This window comes from Agelaius tricolor, unplaced genomic scaffold, assembly GCF_023055355.1.
Source record: "Agelaius tricolor isolate 1412-34295 unplaced genomic scaffold, bAgeTri1.0.p SCAF_24, whole genome shotgun sequence".
Classification (NCBI taxonomy): Eukaryota; Metazoa; Chordata; class Aves; order Passeriformes; family Icteridae; genus Agelaius; species Agelaius tricolor.
In genome coordinates this window covers 10,246,459-10,270,713 of record NW_027269284.1, presented here as the reverse complement: position 1 = coordinate 10,270,713, position 24,255 = coordinate 10,246,459, and the positions used below count along the sequence as shown (strand labels likewise).

At 41.9% G+C, this 24,255-nt stretch overlaps 1 protein-coding gene across 2 annotated transcripts in view; it reads right to left on the bottom strand.

The window, feature by feature from the left end:
- Positions 1-4,536: 4,536 nt before the first annotated feature.
- CRMP1 (collapsin response mediator protein 1) overlaps positions 4,537-24,255 on the bottom strand; it is a 50,342-nt gene continuing 30,623 nt past the window's right edge. For both annotated transcript variants that reach the window (XM_071447168.1, XM_071447169.1), the window contains exons 6-14: positions 23,804-23,884; positions 20,513-20,581; positions 18,470-18,590; positions 17,261-17,417; positions 12,934-13,075; positions 11,172-11,342; positions 9,758-9,937; positions 7,117-7,282; positions 4,537-5,583 (exon numbers count right to left, since the gene is read on the bottom strand). In XM_071447168.1, coding sequence (XP_071303269.1) covers positions 5,492-5,583; positions 7,117-7,282; positions 9,758-9,937; positions 11,172-11,342; positions 12,934-13,075; positions 17,261-17,417; positions 18,470-18,590; positions 20,513-20,581; positions 23,804-23,884 — 1,179 coding nt within the window. In that variant the 3' untranslated portion in view covers positions 4,537-5,491. The remainder of the gene's footprint in view (positions 5,584-7,116; positions 7,283-9,757; positions 9,938-11,171; positions 11,343-12,933; positions 13,076-17,260; positions 17,418-18,469; positions 18,591-20,512; positions 20,582-23,803; positions 23,885-24,255) is intronic.

The window sequence follows — 24,255 nt, the reverse complement described above, 5'->3', positions numbered from 1 at the left end:
TGTGCTCAGTGTGATCCCTGCCAGTCCCCAGGGGTTCCCCTGTGCTCAGTGTGATCCCTGCCAGTCCCCAGGGGTGTCCCTGTGCTCGCTGCCATCCCTGCCAGTCCCCTGTGCTCGCTGCCATCCCTGCCAGTCCCCAGGGGTGCCCCTGTGCTCAGTGCCATCCCTGCCAGTCCCCAGGGGTGTCCCTGTGCTCAGTGTGATCCCTGCCAGTCCCCAGGAGTGCCCCTGTGCTCGGTGCCATCCCTGCCAGTCCCCAGGGGTGTCCCTCTGCTCAGTGCCATCCCTGCCAGTCCCCTGTGCTCAGTGCCATCCCTGCCAGTCCCCCCAGGTCCGGGTGCAGGCACCTCCCAATCTTCCATCTGTCTGGCTCTGCTGGGAGGGAGTTTCTGCAGACCTTTCTTTTCTCCCACTGTCACATTGGCAATCTCCTGTCCAAACACCCACTGGTCTTGTCCCTGTTAGTGACCTCAGTCCCGTCGAGTGTCCCCATGGGTACCCCAAGTTCAATGTCACGTGCACACTTGCCATCACTGTCTGTTGTGAGGCAGATATTGAACAAGAAGGGTTTAACTGGACCAAGAAACAAGTGCAGAAAATGCCAAACAAAACTCAGAGCAGATGCTTTGCAGTTAATACTGTTGAACTTCTATGTTATCATCTTAGAGAATCATAGACTAGGGGAAAATGGGATACCTAGGCACCAGTCACAGCTCAAAACACTCAGTTTATACTGTAAACCTATAGAGCACCCTCTCTTTATTCTGGAAGGAATAACATGGAGGTTTGATCATGCTTTACAGGTACATATCACAAACACTGCAGAAATTTAGGGGAAATACCATGCCTTTTTCCTCCTATTTTTAAACATTGAGGGTAACATTATTCCATCTCCCATATACCCCTTTCCCAACAGCTCTTACTGCCATCACTGAAATTTATCTGGAAAGTTTGTGGAAAGTTCATCACAACCATGATGAAAAACTATCCTAAAGTCAGTTTGTTTAGATGAGTGAGATTTATTTTTTTACCAACATTAGATGAACAAGGATTGGTAGCTTACTAGTCAGAGGGAAGGTAATAAGGAACAGAGCATGGTGCATTCAGATATTCCTGATTTTTAAAGGGAGGTGAAAACTCAAAAGCAAGCACTGATTTAATGGACACTTCCTGACCCAAAATATAAAAAATGCAAAATTCAGTGTTCTATTGTGCCTGAAATAAAAACACACCTTTTTTTGTGCCTAGAGCTTCTTGACAATTAAACAGGATTAACTCTGTTTAACTAACCCAGCTGAATTAAATCACTGTTATTCCAGACTGATGTTCTAATTATGCAGCTGTCTCTATCATGCAGATTTGTGATATTTCTAATATTTTATTTTTTTTAATTGTAACACCTACAGTGTTATTAGTGCCATTGTATTTTAGATACACTGATAGATGAATATCTCTGTAGATATTTGTACCCTAAAGAGTTTTCCTTTGACAAATGTTTATGTCAAGAAGATGAAATCATGGCAAACTAGTGAATTCTGCTCACCACTCCCTTGGGTCTGTAAGTAAGGCTGTTGCTATGTGAGGTCTTTGAGAACCATGTTAGGTCTAAATGGCAAGAAATAGCTGGTGCCAAGAGGACTAGATCAACACTCTGCCACTGTGCATTAAGCTGTGCATTTCCTGGCTCCAGGAAGACACTAATGGCAGGATTTCACATGGGTTTAAACACACCTTGGCAAATGCATGGCAGACAAATTCACTGAGAGCTGCAGGTACAGTGATGCTGCTGGTGTTTCTCAAGAAATTACAGAGCACTGGAAATGAAGCAGACACTCAGAGGAGGATTAGCATTATATGCTTGCTCTTCTGATCTCCTTCAAGCTTGTGTTTTTGGCTACTGGAACCCAGAGCAGATGGTCATCTGACCTGGTCTGGTCTGAGATCTTAGTTCTTGAGGACAAAGACCAGTATATTGCCAAGAGAAACGTTTAAAGGCTGGGACAGCTGTCAGTTTTGCTACAGTCTTAGCATCATAATTAGCAGGCTTTGCTATAAACACTCGAATTTAAACATGTAACTGCATTGCTCTGGTAGCAAACAAACTGTAGCACAAGACAAACTGGTCTGAAATACTCTCAATCTGTGGATCCAGCCTTTCCTTTCACAATTAACAAAGATCGTTCCCAGGCTGGTCATAGGGACTAATTTTAAGCTGACCATTGCAAATAGCAATAGGTAAGAGCAGCTTTACATCATTAGAGCTACATCAGGTATTGAAAGGTCATAGCCTGCTGCAGATTTTTAGAAGTTTGACTATTCAGAAAACCTGAAATCTCTGCACTGCTTCCAGCTGTGGTTGAGATAACAGCAGCTCCTCACCAAGTTCACAACATCTCCCAGCCTGGTGTTCCTGGAAGGGAGCAAACACAAGTGCAGTTTCCTATTCTGCCACCTCTCTGGTGGAATCACAGGAACCATCCAGGTGAGGCCTCCTTCACCTCACCTGGTGAGGTGCAGCTCAGGATCCACAGCTTCCTAATCCTGGCTGCTCCTGCCAGGCTGTCCCTCAGCAGTGCCATGGCAGGAGCAGCCAGGCTGCAGGGATTAGGCTGCTTCTTCTTGGAGACATCACAGGAGAGCCACATTGACCTGACAGGCACAGTCTTGTTCACAGAGGAGCACTGAGCCATGAAATGCCTCTCAAAACACCCACATGTATTCATTCACAGACACTTCACAGTGAAAAAATAAATGCATGTTACCAGTGAATCTTTGACCAGCTTGTAGGCAAAGGGCTTTTGGTTTAAGATGCTGTTAAGTGGGTAGGAAAAGTGGAATCTCAACACAAGTTACACAATGATCATTTCTGCTACCTCAAGTGTGACAAGCCTCATACATTGAGTGGATTTTTTTTCTGGAGGTCAGCAACCATTGCTACTTGCACAAAAACATGCAAGAAGTGCAACAGGGAGATTGTAACCAGCAGTTTGGAAATTTTCACACTGTCAAATTTGCCACATAGTTTCACAAAGCAGCTGTATTTCTACTGTCAGGGTTACATCACCACAACTGTTGCTGGCTGTCAACACTCACAGCAAATGGGTTGGAATAGGACAAGGCAGATGGAGACTTGGCATTTCAGGATTGCCTTACCTGCTAGGCTGTAGGTTATTCCAGGGCACACTGTCCTCAGGCTTCTCTGCTAGTGTTATTTTACTTCCTATAAAAAACCTGAACCACCAAATGAGCAATTTATTTTAATTCACATCATATAAAATATCTGAACCACCAAATGAGCAAGGAAGCCTGAGGATGAGGGCATGCTCCAAGCAATATGAAATGTGAATTTGAATCCTTAGCAGAAGGAATTGTTCATGAAAAGCTTAATTTTCCTTTTTTTGGGAGCAAGTAATTCAGTTCACTGCAGACTGAATTGCAATGTTTCTGCACTGGTTCAGCTCAAAGCCAAAGGAAAAGCTGGCTCTTCAGACCAGCTCTTCTGCCAGGTTTCAGAGCAAGCTGACCAAAATGGATTTTTCCAGGGTAGCAGTTCCTTTGCCAGGCAAGTGGAGGTGACAGTGTACCTGTTTCAGAATGACAGGCTCCAGGTGGGCTGCTTCCCAAAACTGCTATGGCTCACGTGCGCTTGGCATGCACACAGGAGCTGTGCCAACCCGAGTGCCTGATGCATGGCTGGGATGGATGGGCAGCACAGCTGGTAAAACCACTCCAGTGGCACCCCACTGCTGCAAGACCGTTCCTGCTGCAGCTCTGTAGTGTGGATAAAGGCAAAGTAGCACAAGGGGAGCTGTTTGTTGACCTGCTAATCTCACAGAACCCCACTTCCACTGCAGCCCACACCTCCCACAGAATCTGTTACACCGTCACACAAGCAAAAAGGGACAGGAAACAAGGTTTCTTTACATAATTTGTGAGGGAGTCAGAAAGACAAGAAATACTTCCTTCACTCACAGAGAACTGAAGTCCACTTCCCTCACCTTACCTGCAGCATGTTCTTTTCCTGCCAGGCCTGGACACAGCTCAGTCAGTGGAGAAAACCACAATGAAGTCAATATGGCTTAGGTCAAAGTGCAGCACTGGGTACTGGTTCTGTACTACAGATGAAGATGATAGCAGTGAATTACCCCTTTTTTAGGCAAATAAGATGTAGATCTAAGGTCTTTGGCAGAAAGTTAATTCGTGTCTCATTTGGGCAAAACTGAGGCAGCTGCAATGTCATAGAATCACAGAGTTGTTGGGCTGGAAAAGAACTCTTAAGAATGAATCCAACCATTACTAAGTACATTTTAGCCAATAGTAAGCACAATTTTTAGTAAATACATTTTTACTGTGAGCACTGTTTAATAAGACATACTGTATGATGCTATAGTATGCATATGCAGACCTATACGCTTCTCAACACTTGTGATCTAAGGTGGTTCCTTCTATTGAATGATGTCAACCTGAAAGACAATTTCTCTTGAGTTCCTCCATTCCAAATTTTCAGTCATTGAGTCACAGCACAGAGCAAGAGGCTTACCCATCAATTAATTTCCTTTATTTCACAAGCTTTGAATTCAGAAATTGAACCACGACTAGTAGATCTTGATACGGTAGAGTAAGTAAAAATGCGTGTGATTACAAAGGAAAAAATTTGTACAAAAAACTTTAAAAATCCGACAGCAACTTGGATTATCTGTAAGTACCAAAAATCTCATGCAGAAGGAGAGCACTACTGCCCAGGTGGAGAAATCCCTGCAGGGGTGGCAATGGCATTGGTATGTAAAACTAATGGCTCTGTCTAAAATGGAAACAAGAAGGACACAGACTTGGAATGTACCGAGTGGGAACAGACAGGTGCTACAAAGACCATTTGTCATTACGTGTCCCAGTGAGTTTCTGTGTCTTGAGAGAAGTGCTTCTTGGGTTTATAATAAATTAAAGATTAAACAGAAGCTGCCTATACTACTCTACTGCTTACTTTCCAGATGGCCATTTTCTTCCTTCATTAGTGTTTTTGGTGGTGTTTCTCAAATACAGACATTAATCTTGGCATTGTGTCTAGTCAGTTGTTGGCAACGTGTTCTAAAAGGACTCACTCACAGAATGCAACTTGCATAAATAACTCAGTAACATGCATTAACTACTCTAATACAGCGAAAGGGTGCAAAGGAACCATCATTCAGTTACGAGACAAAGCTAAAACCTGTAGTCACTAAAGGGGCAATGGAAGCACCATGCTTTAAGGTGACTATGGCATGAAAGCACAATTGTGAGGCAAGTAGTTCCAAGCAAACACACCACACTATTATCACCTCTTTCTATACAAAAAGAAAAAAAAAAGAAAAAAAAAAAAAAGAAAAAAAAGACATTTTGTTTTTTATTTCTGTTAGTACCAAATAAAACTGTGGGCTCGATAACACAGATACTGAAGGGAATGGACATTATTCCCATGATCCTTCATCCTTGTGTTTCTGTCCATCATCATTTCTCAGCCAAGACTGGTAATATTGGAGCGCCCACCAGGAGGTGCCACGATGCGGTGGCCAGTACGACGTGGGTTGTTGTCATCAATCTGAGCTCCTGCAACAACAGAAAATGAGGAAATAAAGCTATGAAAGGGATTAAAACATCAGTAGTGAGGTTCTACCTGGCTATGCTTCCCTCACACCACCATCAGCTAGTTTCTCTTGAGCCTGACTGAAGTGCTGAACAGATCTCCAAGGAACATTTCTGTCTTCAATGAGAAGTGTGAGATTATATGCTTAGGATCAGGTTAATGCTCAACTTACATGGATAATTATTTTCCACTGACTTGAAAGGACTTTTCAAATCTGCCTCACTGACTTAGAACATATGTCCCTACTGAGTATATGGGACAACAGTTCAGTAAATCTGATGTTAGCAATCATAAATCCATGAGGAAATGAGCACCGAGCTGATGTAAACTTCACACTGCATTTTAAATGCTGAAAGGTTAAGCTTAAGTGGACAACAAGCTTTCTGACAGGCTAAATATCGCCTGATCACACTCAATTTCCTAAAGGCAATGTAACAAATGTGTGGGATCATTTAAAATGTCACCTTCGTCTCTACTTCTGCTTAATTTTATGTTCACATCATCCAGACAAATTTGTACCTCTAGATGCCTTGGTAGTACACAGATCCAGCAGTGCTCTGTGAAACCACAGCTTCAGATGCTTATGAAAATCCCAATTATTGATTATTACTATGATGTGAACTCCCTAAGCACTTTTTTTGTTTTGTATAGCTTCATATATATCTGTATATGCTCACCATGGCCCCAAGTGTATGGGCAAAAATATACTTCACCTCATTAGAAGGGTTTTGAAAATATTTGCTCTCCTAGGACTTTCTTACACAAGTTTCATTTAGTTTCTGAAGAGGGGATCTGTAAAGTAGGAAAACTCCACCATCAGCTCCCACAAGGGAAAAATCCAGTGACTTTCACAACATCATATGAATGTATTATTCACCACTGGGGCTGTAGACTTTTGAAGAATAAGGATTTGACACACTTGTAATTGCCTTCAGACAACAAGAATTATTTCCAGCAACCTCAAAGGATGATTTTCCAGTCTGTTTCCTATGTACCATGGAAAATGTTCTGGGCACCAAGAGCAGAGGATAAGAAATGCTCCAGTCTGCTTATGAACAACTTCTGCACATGGTTTATGACCACTGACAAGGACAGCTGAAGTTTCCATGTCTAGCAGTTGCTAGATGTGAGATGTCTGAGACTCACAGGTTGCACCAGACCCAAGTCCTATCAGCTGTGCACACCACCAAGGGGCTTCAGTCACATCAACCAGAGAATTCAGCTAATTGCAATGGGCCAGGTAAATAATAGTGAAAGATTGACACAGAGAAAATTTCAGATTGAAAACATTTTGAATATTTGGCAATATGTAAAATACTGCTAGGCAATGAATGAGTAAAAACATGTATATACTTATATATATGTAAATATATGCATGTACATGACTATATACAGTTCTTTTATATTTGACTAAAGAAGTAATTATAATTGAAATTCATCACCAGTAGTCCATACTTACAGCTTTAAAAGGTTTCTCATTAGTCAGGCTGACTTACCTGATAAGCTGAAATTGGATTGATGGAGGTTTCTGATTGGTGGGGGCTGGTTTTTGGCAGGGGAGGATTTAGTTGAGGGCGCAGGAGTTGCATATTTTGGCGTAGCTGGGATTTCATACACAGGTCCATCATACATTCCTCTGGAGACTCCTTGCAGTCCTCCCACCTAAAACAAGAGAAGAGTGAAAATCCAGGCACTGAATGCTCAGATAATGCTGCCTTATGACCCTGTAGGAAAAGAGCAGTGAGCAAAGAGCTATATTCTGCACTGGCTGAATTAACAATGCATCTATACTTTATTTATAAAGCAAAGTGCAGTCTGCTTTATATATAAAGGAAATTTTAAAGCTTGCTGCCTCCATTTATATATATAGAAAAAATGACAGGAGTTCCTTATCAGGCTTCCTTCACAATCAAAAGGGAGAAGTGGGATTCAAAAGAACAGGTGTGAGGTGTTTATTTTACATCAGATCAGTCTCAGTCACCTCTTCTCTCTCCATTCAGCTGCCAAGTCACACTGGGGTTGTAGAACAGCTGATACCCACTATACCAACTGCAGCAACTTCTCTCCTACCTGTATTTCCTCTGCTCCTCCCCTTCATAGGTCTGATTCTCTTTATTAGAACTCATTGAAAAGGAGTGGCAATTTTTAAATTAAATTTCAAACGTTTCTGCTTCCCATCATCAACTAGAAAAGTTGAATACACTGGATTGTGGCAGGGGATCTATCTTACAATATTTGTCAAAAAAGTATCTGTCATTTGAGCTCTGATTTCAGTTTGAGGTCTCTAGATTTTTTCCCTGTATGTTTCTTACAAGGACTATTAGAAATGACAATCAGAAAAACTTCACTGGCCTTAAAATCATAGGAATCTAGGAAATAATATTTTAATAAGAACAGTTCCAGTTTTCAGAAAGAGCCTGAAGCCATTGAATTCAGAATGCAAAGATCATCAAAGACATCAGAAATCTGTGTCTTACAAGATTATAGTTTCAGAGAATTTCCCCCAACAGGTTAAAAGTGAAATTAAAATACTGTATAGAAAGACACTATTCACAGGGGTTTGATCCAGCTCTCAAAGCAATCAGTGCATTCTCCTTGCTTTTGATGACAGGGACATCAGGCTCAGAAGAGCCACTGTCCTCCAGGCTGAGCCAAAACTAATGCCCAGAAGAGAGTAGCTGCCAATCACAGCAATTAATCCATTTCCAGGGACCCACAAAGGCATGAATTTATACTGCTATCCCTGCTCCAGGGATAAGTTTATACTGCCAACCTGTGCCAGTTCAGTTTTGCAATCCCTTGCTTGACAAGTTTTTATATATTCCTCTGTTGTACATGGACATGTTCATACAGCAGCTGATAAAACCATCTATGGGTTTTTCTGAATACTTCCAGTGAATAAAATTTGATAGTGGGAAAAGAAATTTGGGCATGAATCTGCTCTCCCTCTTGGCAGGCAGCAGAGGGAGCTGCAGGAGCAAAAATATCAGTCCCTTTGTCTGTCTGCAGACCTTGCCCAAGGATCAAAGGTCTCCCAAAATCTAGGCCCACTTGCAAGACACAGGTTACTTAGCCCAGGTAATTTTGTTCAAACTCCTGCTACAAGACACTAATCTGTGATACTTGTTTCTAAAGTGCTGGTTTCACTATTTTGATGGTTTTGTCACTAAGTTATGTCACACTCCCAGGCACTGAAGCCTTAAGCAGTGAGTGTGCAAAAAAGGCCTGTATCATCTACATGGATAAAGTAAAAAAAAATGCAGCACTGATTGGTATTTTGCAGAATTTTTGCGGGTGCACTTGCTTTTTACAATGCCTTTTCTTCTAAGAAACGCAGGCCCTTCTTCTGCAGCTTGATATAATTTGTACAATAAATGATGAAAGAAAAAAGCTATCAACCTGCTTGTAGTCTTAATTTCAGCAGCCAGTATCACAGCCTATGGTATATGCTTGGCTGAAAAAAAATATGAGATTCAGTCAATTTTTCTCATTACCTGTGCTCACACAGTGACTTTCCTGCTCAGTGACAAGAAGCAATTTCCAAGCTCCAAACTGGTGTCCAGCCAATTGGTATTCAACAGATAAGCACTGATATAATTCAAAACCAGAGGTGACACAGAGGTGAAATCTTGGTCATTTCCCAAGCTTTTTATTAAACAAAAGAGAAAAGTTTTCTGAGCCATTAATGCTGCTAATACACAGCTCAGCAAATGCACTAACAATAGTTCAGAAATGCCCAATATAATGAGACTCTCTGGCTGACATACTTTTCTTCTCTGCAGTGTAGCAGTTCAGTATGCAATTTAAAATTCTCTTTTTACTCTGCCTAACCCTCCCTCACAAAAATCTTTTTCTTTTCCTGAATTTTGAACTGAAAGTAATTCTATCACTATTCCACCTCTCTTCAAAGAGGTGGAATAAGGCATTGCTGGACATAAAGCAATTATGTCAGCTGGCAATTATATGTTCTACCTGCTGAAACTCACAGTGTTAATACTAAGTTAGGTAAGATCACAAGTGCAACCAGTTTTGAGCAAGTCATCCACAGTCCATCTGATATGGACTCATAATAGCACAACAATGTTAAAAGCAGATGCTACTGTGCTTCCAAGAGGGCTCAATAGGATCTGACATTACCTTATTCCTGATTTTGATGCGCTGGTACAGGTACTCAGGGAAAGGTTTGCGAGGGATGAAGCGGCCCATTCCCTTATTGACGTGCAGATTTCCATCTTCAAACACAATCTTCCCTTGGCTTATGACCACGAGTGGGGCACCATGGCACTCCATTCCTTCAAAGATGTTGTACTCAATGGCCTGGGGATCAACCAACATATTCACTGCCAAGACCTCTTTCCATTAATAACTTAGAATATGTACATTTGTAGTCATAGTTTTAGACAACTGCCATTAAAAGTGTATAAAGTTGTTTTTTATGAAGGAAAAGCAATTAATTTATTTTTGATATGAAATTATTTTAAAGGATCTTTCTGATCAGACTTTCCTGGACAAGACATTTCCTTCCAGTTTTTCATTTTCCATCCAGGATTTTTATTGTTTTTGAAAATTTGCAGTATCTAACCAGAGCATTTAGAATAATGATAACCCTAATAAGAAGGAAAGTTGTGACTCAGGTGCTGGATAACCAGAGGATGAGGTCCCACTGTGCATCTGCTGTTACTGTGTCAGCAAATTTCAAAGAGGCCAGCACACATATTTCTGTCTGAAAAAGCCCAGAAAAGTCCAGGAAGGTCTGAATCTAAATGGGAATGACAGGGCAGGTGGTTATTACTTCCTTGAAAATACAGAGAGATCCCAAGACAGAGAAACAGAAACTGAATCACCCAAATTTACTTTTTAAAGGTTTATAAATTATTTGGTCTTTTAATATAAAAATACAATACTGGATATTCAGTAAAACTTTTGGAAGAATTCTCCAATACAACAGGCCAAACCACTAAGCAGTAAGATAAACAACTTTGGGATACACAACACAAAACTTATCAGAGTCAAAATGAAAGCAACTGTCAGTCACTGGTTCTCTGCACTGAGGGCAAAGAAACATGTAGCAAAATTCTGGCATTAAACAGAAAATTCCATCCATGAAGTTGATTAGAGCTGTATTAACAAAACATTTAATCATCTGTCATAGTTTAGAATACTGTTAATTTAATCGTGCCATTTATAATTTCAGGTGCTTTTTAGGTAAGAAAAAAAAATTAAGCTGGTTTTAAGTTTATTCTCACAGCCTTTTAACCTCAGCTGTAGAGCTGCTGATTCACACCTGTTTATAGGTCTGCCACAAGCATGCAAAAAATAAATAGTGCAAGGGTGTATGCAGAGAGAAAAGAAATCCTTCCTGATCACAATGCTTCCAACACAGGACTTCAATACTCTCATGTCCTGAAACGTTTACCCATTTCAGAACAGGAGTAGGCAGTTACCCCACTCCTGTGTATTCTGTGCTATTGGTGTTCACATGATTTAGGTCAACAGCTGAAAAACAACAGTGACATTTCCTTTTTCTTGCTGGTTTTCATTTCCTCCTTACCGATTTATGGCTTTTGGCTGTTATAGTCTTCACCTTATCAGGGTCCCAAATCACAACATCAGCATCGGATCCTACAGCAATCCGGCCTTTCCTTGGATACAGATTAAAGATTTTGGCAGCATTGGTGCTGGTGACAGCTACAAACTGGCTCTCATCCATCTTGCCTGTGGCCTAAAAAACAATGTGATTTGAGCAAAGCGTGGTTATGAAATAAGGATTTACTATTCAGAGTACTGAAAGGTTGGGGAGATATTGGAAGGCATCCCTTTATAGATGTGGTGATGTTGCATGAAACAGAGATTGTATCACACAGGACTTTCTGTACAGCTCTTTAACTGGAAGTTTCAAATAAATGAGTGTGTTACTCCAGGCATTGCAAAGGACAGCCAGTGAAACCTTAGTGCACAGAATACCACCAAGGTGCTCAGCTATCTGGGATCCCTTTCCCTACATACTGAGGCCTAATAGTTTTATTGCTAGTCCTAGTAATTTCCATTTAAATATTTAAGCAATTTTAAATCAGAGAAACTCATATGACTATTACGAGATCTAGCAAAAGATCAAGATTCCAACACTTTGGGAACACTTCTTGCAAATTAAGTCCATTCTATTACCATTATTATCAGATCTATACATCTAAGTAATACAACCAATTATAAAGTCTTTGCCTGGAGAAATGTCATTACCAATAGAACTTGGCATACAGTCAGTGATGGTAATTGCAACTGTACAGCATTTTGATTTCTCAGTAGAGTATTTTAGGGTCTTCCCTGGCAATGAGCAAGAACAATGTTCTAAGGAAGAACAACAGAGCCAAGCCTTTTAATATTAGATAAACACTTATTTCCTGCCTGGTAAAATATAAGGTTTGTAAAGTATAAGCTACTCAGTGGTGCAGGATTAATGCTGCCACCTATAAATCCCATGTTGCAGCCCTTCCTGCAGTTCCTTCCCACTGAGGGAGCCACAAAAGAAAATAGCAGCTGCTGGCTGTGCTTTGCTTGCTTCCCTACTTTGCTCCTACATGGCAGGTATCTGAAGCTGCTTCTGTGCTTGGAATCTCAATAGCTGTCCCTGAAAAAGGTGTTTATGAAATAGAGGCTGGGAGAAGTGCTCATCACAGCACTGCAGTCTGCAATGTGCATTTGAGCACAATGCAGTGAGTGTGTGTGAATGCAGGGTGTGCACGTGGAGACAGACAGTAGAGGGAGAATATCATTATACATTAGAATCCATGAAACCATCAAAAAATTCCTGACTTGTACCGGCACTCCACTGCAAAGTATGCCAGGATGAATTAGGTGCAATGCTCTCCTTCAAAGCATTTCATCATTTAGCCTCAGGCTCAGCTGCCATCCATTTGTAATTTTTCAAAAACGATGAGACACTTCCCAAATTCAAACAATTCATTCATCACGTTTATATGAGGTTCACTTCAAAACCATTAAATTGCTGCAGATACCACTTCTCTCAGAAGCATCCACTCTGACACTAAGGGAAAATAAGAGCAATGGAGTCTGGGAAGCCTCAGGTCTAATGAAACCCAATACTATTGCAGTGTCAGAAGTGAAACACAGCCCTGAGTTTAAAAAACTGGAAGAGGTTTTTGAAATAAGCAATTCACCTCACAGTAGCATTCTCTCAGGGAATTCTCAGAAATATAGCAGAAAGTCACTTAAGCAATGGCCAAGAGTCTCTTGGCTTTCATTATTCAGCCAACACTCAATTTCCTTTTAGTCTATAAAAGTAAGTTATTACTTACTACAGCCTTGTCCCAGACAACAGTCATCCTTTCCTCAATTCCATTGACCCCTTCAGGAATCATAGTGAAGTTGTCCTTTCCAATGGCTTTCTGGGCAGTGCTATAGGGGCAATGTCCACTTCCCGTCACCTGCAGGTCCCCACTGTGGAGTTAACACACAGAAGGTTTAGACCAGGCATCACCAAGGTGACCTTGGTCTCAGACAGGCTGTGAATGGACCTTTCAAGCCTTCCAAGCCACCAGAGGCACAGGCTGTAAATCATGCCAGACATTTCTGTGCTGGCTACACATCACTGAGAGCAACAATGGCACTGGACATCTCCACTTTCCCCCAGGAGCACCCTGGACTCCTGGATTACAGCCCCCTCCAGCTCCAGGCTGCTTATCAACAGAGATCAGGCAAAAGCCCACTAACCAGGACAAAGGATTACTCCAGGATTAAGGAAATGATCAGAAGCTTGTATGAAATGTCTGGCACTCTCAAGATAAATTAATTCACAACCACATTAAAAAATGATGGCAAATTTCACAGTGCAAATTCATGAGCTCCAAACGTGTTCTCCTGCATTTCTCTCCTACACATGTATTTTTCTTGCAAAACTTACATGAATACTTCTCATCTGACCTTCCAAAACAGAATCAAGAAAATAAAAATATTTTTATCAGGTAGTTTTCTAATTAAACAACAAAAGGCATAGTGCAAGTCAAACACATGCTCTGGATTTATCTAACTTAAGAGTCTTACACAGAAAAAGGCATGGAGAAAAATGCAGGAAGAGCTACCATTTATAATGCTTTTATTTAAGAGATTGGGTTTTTCAGCCTAGAGAATTTTTTTTTTTTGGCAGAGAGCAGAACTGGATCACAGCTGCTCCTGGAAATAAGGAGGAAGAACATAATCAATATGCAGAATCTTGCAAAAATAGAAAGTCAAAGAAGAAGGTTCTCCAATATCCACAGGAAACATGATATTTTTAGCTCTTGATTAAATTTACAGGAGGCAGGCACATTAGAACTCACTATGATTTCCCTTCCATCACTCTATAAGTCCCCAAGAGCCTGTCATCTTTTTCTTTAACTGATAATGTAAATTCCAGCTCTGAAACAACTGAATGATTCTGGTCCACAAATCTAGATCCAACAAGCTAACAAATAGTCAAGTACAGAAGAAAAAAGCATCACACATGAGTAATTCTAATGCCATTTTCTAGACTGCCAACCCTAATGATTGCTGACAGAGAGAAGTCCTTGGCCTCTTTTCTGGTTCTTCACCACACTCACAAGCCATCCATCCAGTTTTTAGCAGAAGCTAAATCCATGAATTCAGTACAGAAAAGGCTGCTGTGCTTTAGCTGCTCCTGATTGTTAATGGACTGCCTGGTGTTACTCCATAGGATTAAGCCAATTTCATCAGTTAAACATCCATTTATTTTAACACAACAATAAAGTCAGAAGGTTGCAATGGCATTTCTTCCTTTTTGATGCTTCTCTAATCAGCAAAGCTTCCTGTGGCATCTCTCATTTCCACACACTGATATAGCAATGAAAACCTGACTGCCACAGCCAGGCCTGTGACACTGCCAAGTTCCCTGAGGTCATGCTGTGCTTCTAAAACCACACTTCAAATTCCTACACCTGAAAGATAACAAGGGCTTGCTTTCTTAATTCCATACTCCCTCCTCTCTGACATTTAATAACATTATTGATATGAACTGCAGTCCCCAGTCAAATCAATAAAAGACTTCCAAAACTGAAGTGTGTCACTTGAGATCCTTCCATCCCTGGTTAATCCATGGGCACTGCTACTGTCTGGACACACTCTACTGTCAAATGGGGGCTAAGCATTACATCAACTGAAAAACTGAGAGACAGGAAGGGATCATCATGAAATAAATGCCAGGTCATCAAATTTTTCCCCTTAAACAAGGTTTTCATGGCAAGTTGCATCATCTGTGTAGCATCAAGATCTCACATCTCTGGTTCACAAGAGGTGGCACATCCCAGCTGCAGTAATGCAGCAGCACACCATGCAAGATCAAAGCTAACTCAAGTGCATGGCCCACAGATGACACAAGGACCTAATCTCATGAGGCAAATTCAATCTGCAAATCCCATGAGACATGATGGGGTTTTACACATTCAGCTTTTCAGTGGAAAATCAACAAATCAAACCATTCAGCTTTCTGTGGAGAAGAGCACAAGCAGTATGCTGCATGCTTGCAAAGGAAGGATGTTGTAGGGATTTTTTAATGAATGTAAAATATTGGTATCCAACAGTGCAATAGAAACAAGAAATACTGTTTTACCATCATACTTGCATAAAATTCCCCATGAATGCAGAGCAGACTGATACAATATACAGTTCTTTTTAGTTTCACAGTATGGATTTGAAGTATTAAAACTGAAAGCAGGCTAAGCTGCTGTCATTTAAGATCTAGGACTTTAAGCCACCAGAAAAAAAAAAAAAGCTATTTCTGCATGCTTGGAGAATAATGAAAACTTCTGTTAGTCCTCGGTTTGTCTTTCTGATATTAGTTTTAAAAAGTCATTATTTGGATTCCAATTCTAAAAATGTTCTTGCTAATCTGCTTTGACCCACATACTATTATTTTGGGACTCTCTTCTAGAAAGCATATATAGCCACTCTAACAGAGTAAGGAGTCAAACATTTTGATACACATTTACATGTGCTGGCTAAGAGCCTTACCCTCACACAGTGAACTTCACCCTTTACAGTGCTGATAGTGATGAATCAGACCAAGAAAGTCATTTTTTTCTGAGTCTTTCTTTGGAACAAAACACTCAGTTATGGAAAAAACATTTTTTGCCATCAGACTGTCAGAAGAGAACTGCTGTGAATTCTTACCAGAGCCACACATTACTCAGAGCTCAACTGCAGCATCTTTAGAGCAGTTGTGTTAAAGGCTGGGTGGGCTCTGGGCTGCACAGCCTGACCCATCATGTGCAAGGGGAGACATGGCACTGACTGATGGCATCTTCCTGTCACATGAGTGTGCCCACCCAGCTCCCAGGCAGCTCTGAAGATGGTCACTTTCAAGGTTCAGATTTCTCTGCTCTGTCTAGGGCATTGGAAACCCCAGAAAGGGGAGGCCAGAGCTGAGCTGGGTGCCACCACATGAAGGTAAATGAGGATATGAATGGTAAGTTGAGTTCCTCCCTCCAGCCCTAGCAGTCTGTCCTGGTGGGGCTGCAGCTGTGGATTTCTATATCATTTCAGAGCAGATGGTCTTTGGCTTAAGCTAAAGACCCACAGTTGGCTACAGGCAGGAAATACTTTCAGAGATGGGTTTCACAGTCTGGGTTTCTGGCAAGGCATTGCTGCTATCCTCTTCTCTATATAAGACACTTCTTCCTCTGCTGTCCACATTCCTTTCACCTACCTACCTGAAGGCAGTCAGCTCACATCCCTATCCTGTCAAGAGATGGCCTTCAGTCTCCACCCAAATCCCTCACAGTCTCCTTTGTAATTCACTCTGGCCTCTCTCTCCTGACATTCCTGCTCTACATGTACCACTTATCTTTGTCTTCTTCCAGCTGGAGGACCCCAGAGCCCATAAAGACACAAGGCAAGCTAAAATAAGCCTGCAAGAACTGGACACAAGGAAACTTGTATGATTTTGGTCCCTCCCAGATGAAGGCAAACTACCAAGTCAGACTTTTTCAATATGCAGGAGATAAACCCACCAATCTCTGCTACTAACACAAGTTAGTTTAGGACAAGCCAATTTTCAGAACTCACAGCTGAGAGCCCTGCACCAGCTTTGACAAAAATTACCCCAAGAAATGTTTCTTTGTTCTTTGTATCTCTGCATTCAGGAACAGCCCTGATTTCTGGAGCTGTGCTTGTCAAATATGCCTAGGGCTTAAAATTGAGTCCAGTCTCAAAGATGGGGATGTATCCACCAGGCTTTTGTTTATGCTGGACAGTGAGGATGCCATCCCATCATACAGCAACAACTCAGCTAAAGAAAACTGAAAACTAGGGAGAAGGCCAGTTTGAAGTCCTGACAATCTAGTTGTACAGCTAGGAATCACTTGAAAAGCAGAAAGAAAAATAATTAATTCCTGAATAGCCAGCAATTGCCTCTCTATTAAGCCAACCAGCAACTGGAGTGTCCCTGACTGCTGACTTGACTGCAGCCTAAGCATAAGGATATAACTATCCCAGGTTTTCTATGTCCTTTCTCTGCTGTTTCATGTATGAGACTGGTCTAAAGGAAACCAGGCTGATCCCTAGATGCTTCATGCCATATGTCTTTTGCACTTGCCTCGCCAGCATCCTGTTAAAAAAAAAAGGAAGTCTTACCATGCTAAGAGTGAATTTAGGTGGTCTGGAGTGGTAGGGTCAGGGCTCAGAGGTGGTGAGGTCACAAAAGCTGCAGCCTTGGCCCAGTTTTTGCTCCAGTAATGTGTCCCATCTGTCCCCAAGCTGGCAGTGATCGGCTCTCCAAAAACAAGGGGACCTTGGAGAAAGCAAGGATATACAGGAACTAAGTACAGCCCACTCTCTCTTCAGCACAAGACACTGCTTGCTGCATGCAGCCATGTATAATTCACACATTGCTACATGGCTAGCACAACTCCCAAGAAATTAAACAGCCCTGGCTTTGTCTGTATGATAAAAAATTAATCAGGAGTCTCTTTGAGCTCTACATGCTTTTGATCAGCCTATTTACAAATCTTTCTTTCTAATCCAGAAGGAGACAGTTCAGACCCACTTTTAATTTGTACTGTTTTAATCACAGGCACCTTGCTCCAATTTGGAGTGCACTGGATGGTGGATCACTTCAGCAGGCAGATGCCTTTTTACTACTCCCAGGTTGGGCACAGCACCAGCAGACAGCAGCATATGGTCCCCCTGCACCACACTTCAAGTCTCCAAGAATACAAACATCAAGACAGTAATTTGCTCTTTGGCTTTTCCATATTGCTCACAAGCTTTGTAGTCCCAACCAGCAGAACAGTCCTGACTTGCAAATGCAGCTTCAGAAGCTGCCTTCAGGCTCACAAGGCCCTTTTGGGTGCTTTGGAACCTGGATCCCACCATGGCCTCAGCAAGCAGGGCTGACCTGCAGCACCCATCAGAGGGGGTCAGCTTCCAGCAGCAAGGCCAGGAGCAAGCTCCAAGCATTTCTAACAGCAGGGTCACTGCCCAAGCCACCTCTCAGAAAAGCTGAAATACTGGCCTGGAGGATGTGCCATTAGGAATAAAATATCTCTTTCCCATCAACAGAGATATAGCAGTCTAAGGGAAAAGTAAAAGGGAAAACAGGATAGGGAAGAGTTACAATTCAGTCATCAAGAGGGCAGTTTGTGGGAAGAGCATCTCAACTTAAAAATACAAAAAGATTTCCCCTCATCCTTCCCAGCCACAAATATTTACTCTGCAATGGTGCTGCCATTCTTTGGTAACCTCTCCCTATAGACTGTCATTTGAGTCAAGACATACAGGTTTTTTCACTGAGCTTCTATTCAACAAAAAAAAAAGATTGGGGGAGCAAAGGAAGTCACTTACCTCTCTTCCTGGCCTGTGCAATGATATCAGCTGCACTCTTGCTCATCACCTTGGTGATGTACACTGGGCAGTTTATTCGACTGGCAATCGTGATGGCACGGAAAACTGCTTCTGCTTCAAGCTGAGCAAAACAAGGAGGGAAAAGTTAACTGCAAATGCAGTCTGAAGAAAAAAAATCAGCTGGAGGACTGCACCATATTTCTAATTGTTCAGCAACAACTCTTCAGGGGTTGATTCTGCTTTTTCCATAGAGAGACAGTGCTAGGAAAGAGGGAGCTAACCCAACCCCAAACACTTGCCACTAGCAGTAACCACAGCCAGGCTGTACTCACTACCAGGGTACAGCTGTCCCAGTACAAACACAGCTCCCTGGCTCCCTGCACCCCAGGAAAGGTCATGTCCAAGCAGCTGATGCAGCCCCTCCTTACCTTCCTCCCACCTTCCTGTTTAAGACTCCTACCCTGCAGCTGAAAGGGGAACAAAGCAAGAAAACTTTGCCCCTGCTAGGAGACAACCTCTAAGCTCCCCCGGCAGCTTTCCCTAATCTTTACATAATGGTGACAGTGAATGTAAAGAATTCTCAAACAGCAACTTCAGCACTATGGACTGAATTTAGCCCATAATCCACAGAAGCCTTTGAAGCAGTGCCCAGTAAGTCCTCTCTGTCAGCAAGCATAAAAGCAACCTCCTCCCAGGGAGCCAGCTGGGACGTAGGCACACAAAGAAAGCATCTTCAGATGGAGGAGCAGTGTTTCCCAGCAGCTCTGGAGACTCCTTTCCCCAACCATCAGTTTTATACCAGATCCTTCCCAGATGGACTCACAGTATTGGCATTTTAATACAATAAACCCTGTTGTAACTGAAAATAGTGACTCAGTGGTACAGAAATTTCTGTGCAAGTTTTTCTAGAAAAATTGAGCTTCTTAGACCTTCCAAAACTACATGGCTTAATCCTTTACAGTTTTGTAAAATCTTTTTCCTTAAATCAGACTGCTTCAGTTTGTCCTAGGACTTGTATCAAAAACATTTGCTCTGGAAACCCAAATGCACCTTTAGAGAGCAGGGAAGGAGGCACAGCCTCTGCACTGAAGCACTAGAGCTGAGCAAAATTCCTTTCTGGAAACTGCAAATGCAGATTTTCCTTAGGCCCTTGTTCTCATTAAAAGGAAACAATTCAATCCTTTTAGAATAATTTTAGTAGAAGTTGAACAGCAAAATGAAAAAGTACATAAACAGTTCAATAGAAGAATGTGACCAATTAAGCTGATTCCTTTTGCCTTGGGGAGAAGTTAAATAAAGATCTGCAAACCACAACAATCTCTTCAAGTTCAGCCTCAAACCCTCGGGACGTCGTCTCTTTGGTCTTCTAGGAAAGCAGTCACTTCCCACTACCGCCCTCCACATCCCATTAAGGGTCTGAGCTGTGTACTTTAGGGGGCATTCTCATGTCTCCACATTTTCCTTGGCATTAAATAAACCCTTTCCAGATGCCTGAGATGATCCACAACAGAGCTCAGATTTTATTATAAGGGAGTTGCTTAAAACAAGCTGCCTCACAGCAACTTTCCATTCTCATGTATTTGCATCTCTACAGCCTGCATTTCTGACACCAATATATCTGCCAGCATGAAATTAGATCTATATGTGGGTGTATGCCTATGCACACTATAGATGTGCACATGCATCTTATAGGAGGTTTTCACACAAAGCATTTTAACAAATGCAGTTACTCTGAGGACTAACCCTCAAGCTGCGCTGCTGGTTTTTAGCCTGATAAGCCCATTTTTTTTGCCATCACAAATCAAAACACAAAGGTCACACTTAAAAAAGTACATGGATATCCATGCCCAGGGCAGCAGGAGCTGCCCTGAGATTCCTGAGTGTACAAGGAGTGTACACACTTATCCCTGGAGTAAGGGAATGCACCTGGCTGCAGCATCCAAAGGGCTTTTCAGGCAAACAAACAAGTTGAAAGGACCTGGACTTTTCAGACATTAAGTAATACTGGAAAAGGCAATGGGAGAAGCAGATATCTGGCCTTACCTCTTCTGGCCTGCTCAGGGCATGTCCCTCAGGTCCAGTGATTCCCATCTCCAGAATACGCTTTTGTTCCTGCAATGTAAGAGATAAACGCTGACCCAGCTCCAGGATGAGACCTGTGCACCCAGCACCCTCAGGGAGATGAGCCACACATGGTCTGAGGGCCCCTTTCAGTGGCAGTGTAAACACAGCTGCAAAGCCCACTGAACACTGCAAACACTGGCTCTGAACTGCTCCCATGCCACACCAGCACAGCCAGCAGTGCTCTCTGTTGTGTGATTGAGCACATTTGTGCCCCAAGCCATTGGCCTGCACCATCAGAAGCCTCCTCTGTCCCCCAGAAAGTCCTACTTGACACCACAACACCAGCCCAGGGAATGGGCTTCAACCACCAATACACTAAATGGTAATTATGAGTTCTTCCAGCCTGCCATTCCCTATTTACTTGCTCAAGTTCCTCTCTGCAACTTGAGGAGAGCATTCTTGCAATGCACAAAGCACTTTCTTAAACCTTCAGCTCTGCTGACACTTTCAGTTTTCTGTAATGCTTTCTTCCTATACAGTGAATCACTAAAATTATGCTTTTATGAAACAGAATAGTGCCCTCCAGTTGCAAGGGCACTGTGTCCTCATCAAAGACCCCATCTCAGGACCAATGGGGGCTTTTCAGAAAAATAATCTGTGCTATCCAGCTTCATAGCAGTGAAAAAAAAAAAATTAAATAGAAAAGCTTCACTTAATTTAAGGCCAAGCAGTGTTATTGGAATAAATTTCCCTTTTTGCAGAAACTGGTGGTCAACCCCTTTTCATCTGAGGTCTGGCCCTGGCCTGCCCTGCCTTGCCCTGCCCACAGGGCTCTAATGAGCCCAGCTCAGATGTAATGGCTCTGTGACACAGAGAATTTCCCCTAGAGACCAGGATGAAGTTACTGAACATATTCGAATGTGCCAACTAATAAATATCTGATCCCAGGTCCCTGAGGGTGAAAAGCTCACACATTACCAACATACTCCAGTAAAAGTGGAAAAGCTAACATTCATATATACTTTAGCCTTCACTGCAATCAATCAAGGCTAAAGAGGCATTAACAGGAATGCATTAATCTGACTGTGTAAGAACATTTTGGTTAGAAAAACATAAGGTTTCATAGGTATTATTAAAAACAGCTGTTCTGTATCATTAATGCACTGGCTCTGAACAGTGCCAGTTAAAGACTTCAGATAATTAAAATACATCAATAAAATGAAGTTACAGCCATGTAAAAAAATAGCACGTTGGCACAGAATAGATACATGAAGTAGGACAGATTTGCATCTCGAAGGAAGTACTAAAATCAGATCATATGATAAATTACCCCCTGTAAGAGGACTTGATAGTGCTAATTAACTATCATATAGATAATTCACTAGAATATTTGTTTGACAAGATCAAATTTGTATTTTCACAGGACAGTCCTAAAAAACCTATGTGCAGGCAGCTTTCTTTTCATTATCCAAACAATTCTTCTACATAAAAGCATAGAGAAAGACTGATTTTATGAAACTTGGCAATGGTGAACAAATATGTTGATGTGTAACATAACTTACATTTATTTACTACTTCCTCTTTTCCTAATAATTTTTCTGTCCTGGTTGTTCATATTTGATGACCATATATAAAGGCTGATCAGAGAAAAATGAAATAGAAAAACAGAAATCTGAAATAGATTTCTATCAAATATGCAATACCATGAGTCCGCCTTGATTTTAATGGGCAATGTATCAAAACACCACAGATGCCATTTGTTTTATTTTGCCATTCCTACAGTAATATTGACTTAATCATGCTCATTAATAGTCATTTTAATTCTACTAGATATTTTATGTTGTATTAAAGCTATAAATCATGTATTTAGTAGTTTTTATTCATGCTAAACTCCATGAGAAATCAGCTTTTTCCTCTCTTTAATTCAAATGAGGGTTGTCACCTAGTTTCAGTGGGGGAAGGACACAACCACACTGTATGTGCCTGCTGACTCCTCACTAGTAACTTTTGATCCCAGTGGTTTCTTTTGGTCAAAGTTAAAGTGAAAGGCAGATCTCAAAGGGGGTAAATTCTAACCAGGCAGATGGAGATATGCTTTTTCCCCAGAAGGAAAAACAAAATACACCCAAGGCAAGAGTTCTTACACACTGCCAAACAACTCAAACAATTCCCTTGACATTCTCCCTTAGATGTGAGACAAGGTGGGTTGCCTTGTGCAGATCTCAAAGACAGCTTTAGCTGCTGTAATTTCCTTGTCAGCTCTGCAGCCCAGTCCTTAGCAGATAAGCCAGCAGATAAGCAGCTCAGCAGATAAATCAGATGGCTCACTCAGAGCCTCACCGACCTAAGAGGGGCTCGATGCACGTAGGAGAGATCAGGGCTGTGAGACATCTCTGCAACAGCCTTCAAAGATTCATCTGTCACAATGCAGCATCAAAACAACACCCACCCAAACCTGCCCCTTCTGTTTCAGAAGGGGATCCAGACCTCTGAAAGCCCAGTGGAAGGTTCACTATCAACTGCTGTCCTTGGGTTGCCTCTTTCCATGTTTCAGTGTGCTGTGGCACTGATCAGAGCCATGGTACAGTCCAGTGGGAGGACAGCAGCTCCCAGGGCACCTGAACTGCAAGGACTGCACTGGACATGCAGGGCACTCTAATGGACCATTCTGAACTTGAACCCAGCTTCCTGGTCCCGAGATGCATCTTCTAAGAGCATGGATTATACTTAAACACACATTTTTGAAATGTCTACAAGATCACAGTAGTTCTTATTCTCAAACTTCAGAGATTTATAAAAATATTCTCAAAAATAAATAGGTCTGTGAGCTTTAATACCTGCTCCAAACTCACTGTGTTGCTTATGCTGATAGCTGCAGCAAAAGACTTTAATATAAAACTTTCAGATCCTCTTTTTGTACTCAAAATCTGTGAACAAGGCTTTACATTATTCTGCTTCACTTGTATCTGCTGGATTCAGAAGAAATCTTGCTTCCTTCTGCCCTCCTTATCTAGTCCTCATTTGCTCCTCCAAGGCAAGGAGCTGCCTGGATCATTGCCCTATCTCAAGGATGCTCTGCCAATTAATGCAAAAGGACCTCCCTTCTCTCATCCCAGGCTTTATACCAACAGTGTGCAGGGCATCAGGTTCAATTAAGGCTCTTTCCAGGGAGTTCCCTTCTTCCTACCCATTCTCTGAATGGCCTATTTAATTCCTCCTCTCTAATATCTATCATCTCACAAACGGAAGCAAAAACGATGGTTCACTCACCTGAGCTATCAAGTCTCCATTTTCAGCATGGACCAGGATAACAGCCCCAAGACTCTTTAGAAAGGTAAAGGCTTCATAAAGCTGCAGGTAGTACAAAGAAGGAAACACTGCTGAATAAGGAAAACACATTACTTAACACTCAAACCTCTCTCTTCACCTCAGTTTTGTACCTTCTAAGCTGGTAATTATATTGGTGAATAGCAAATGATCTCTTTTCTACACAGAACCTGAGCTTCACTGATTGGTGCTGACTTACCCACCCTGTACACACCAGCTGCACCAAGAGAGGGTTAACAGCAGGGCTGGATTTCCCTGGGACACAGAGTCTGCCCCAGCACCTGCACTGCACCTCCCCATGCCCTCCCATGCATCTAAGTTTAGTAGCCCTGTAGTTCTGTAGTTTTAGCAAATGTAAAATAGAATTATTGCCATGTGCTACAGGCACTTTTAGT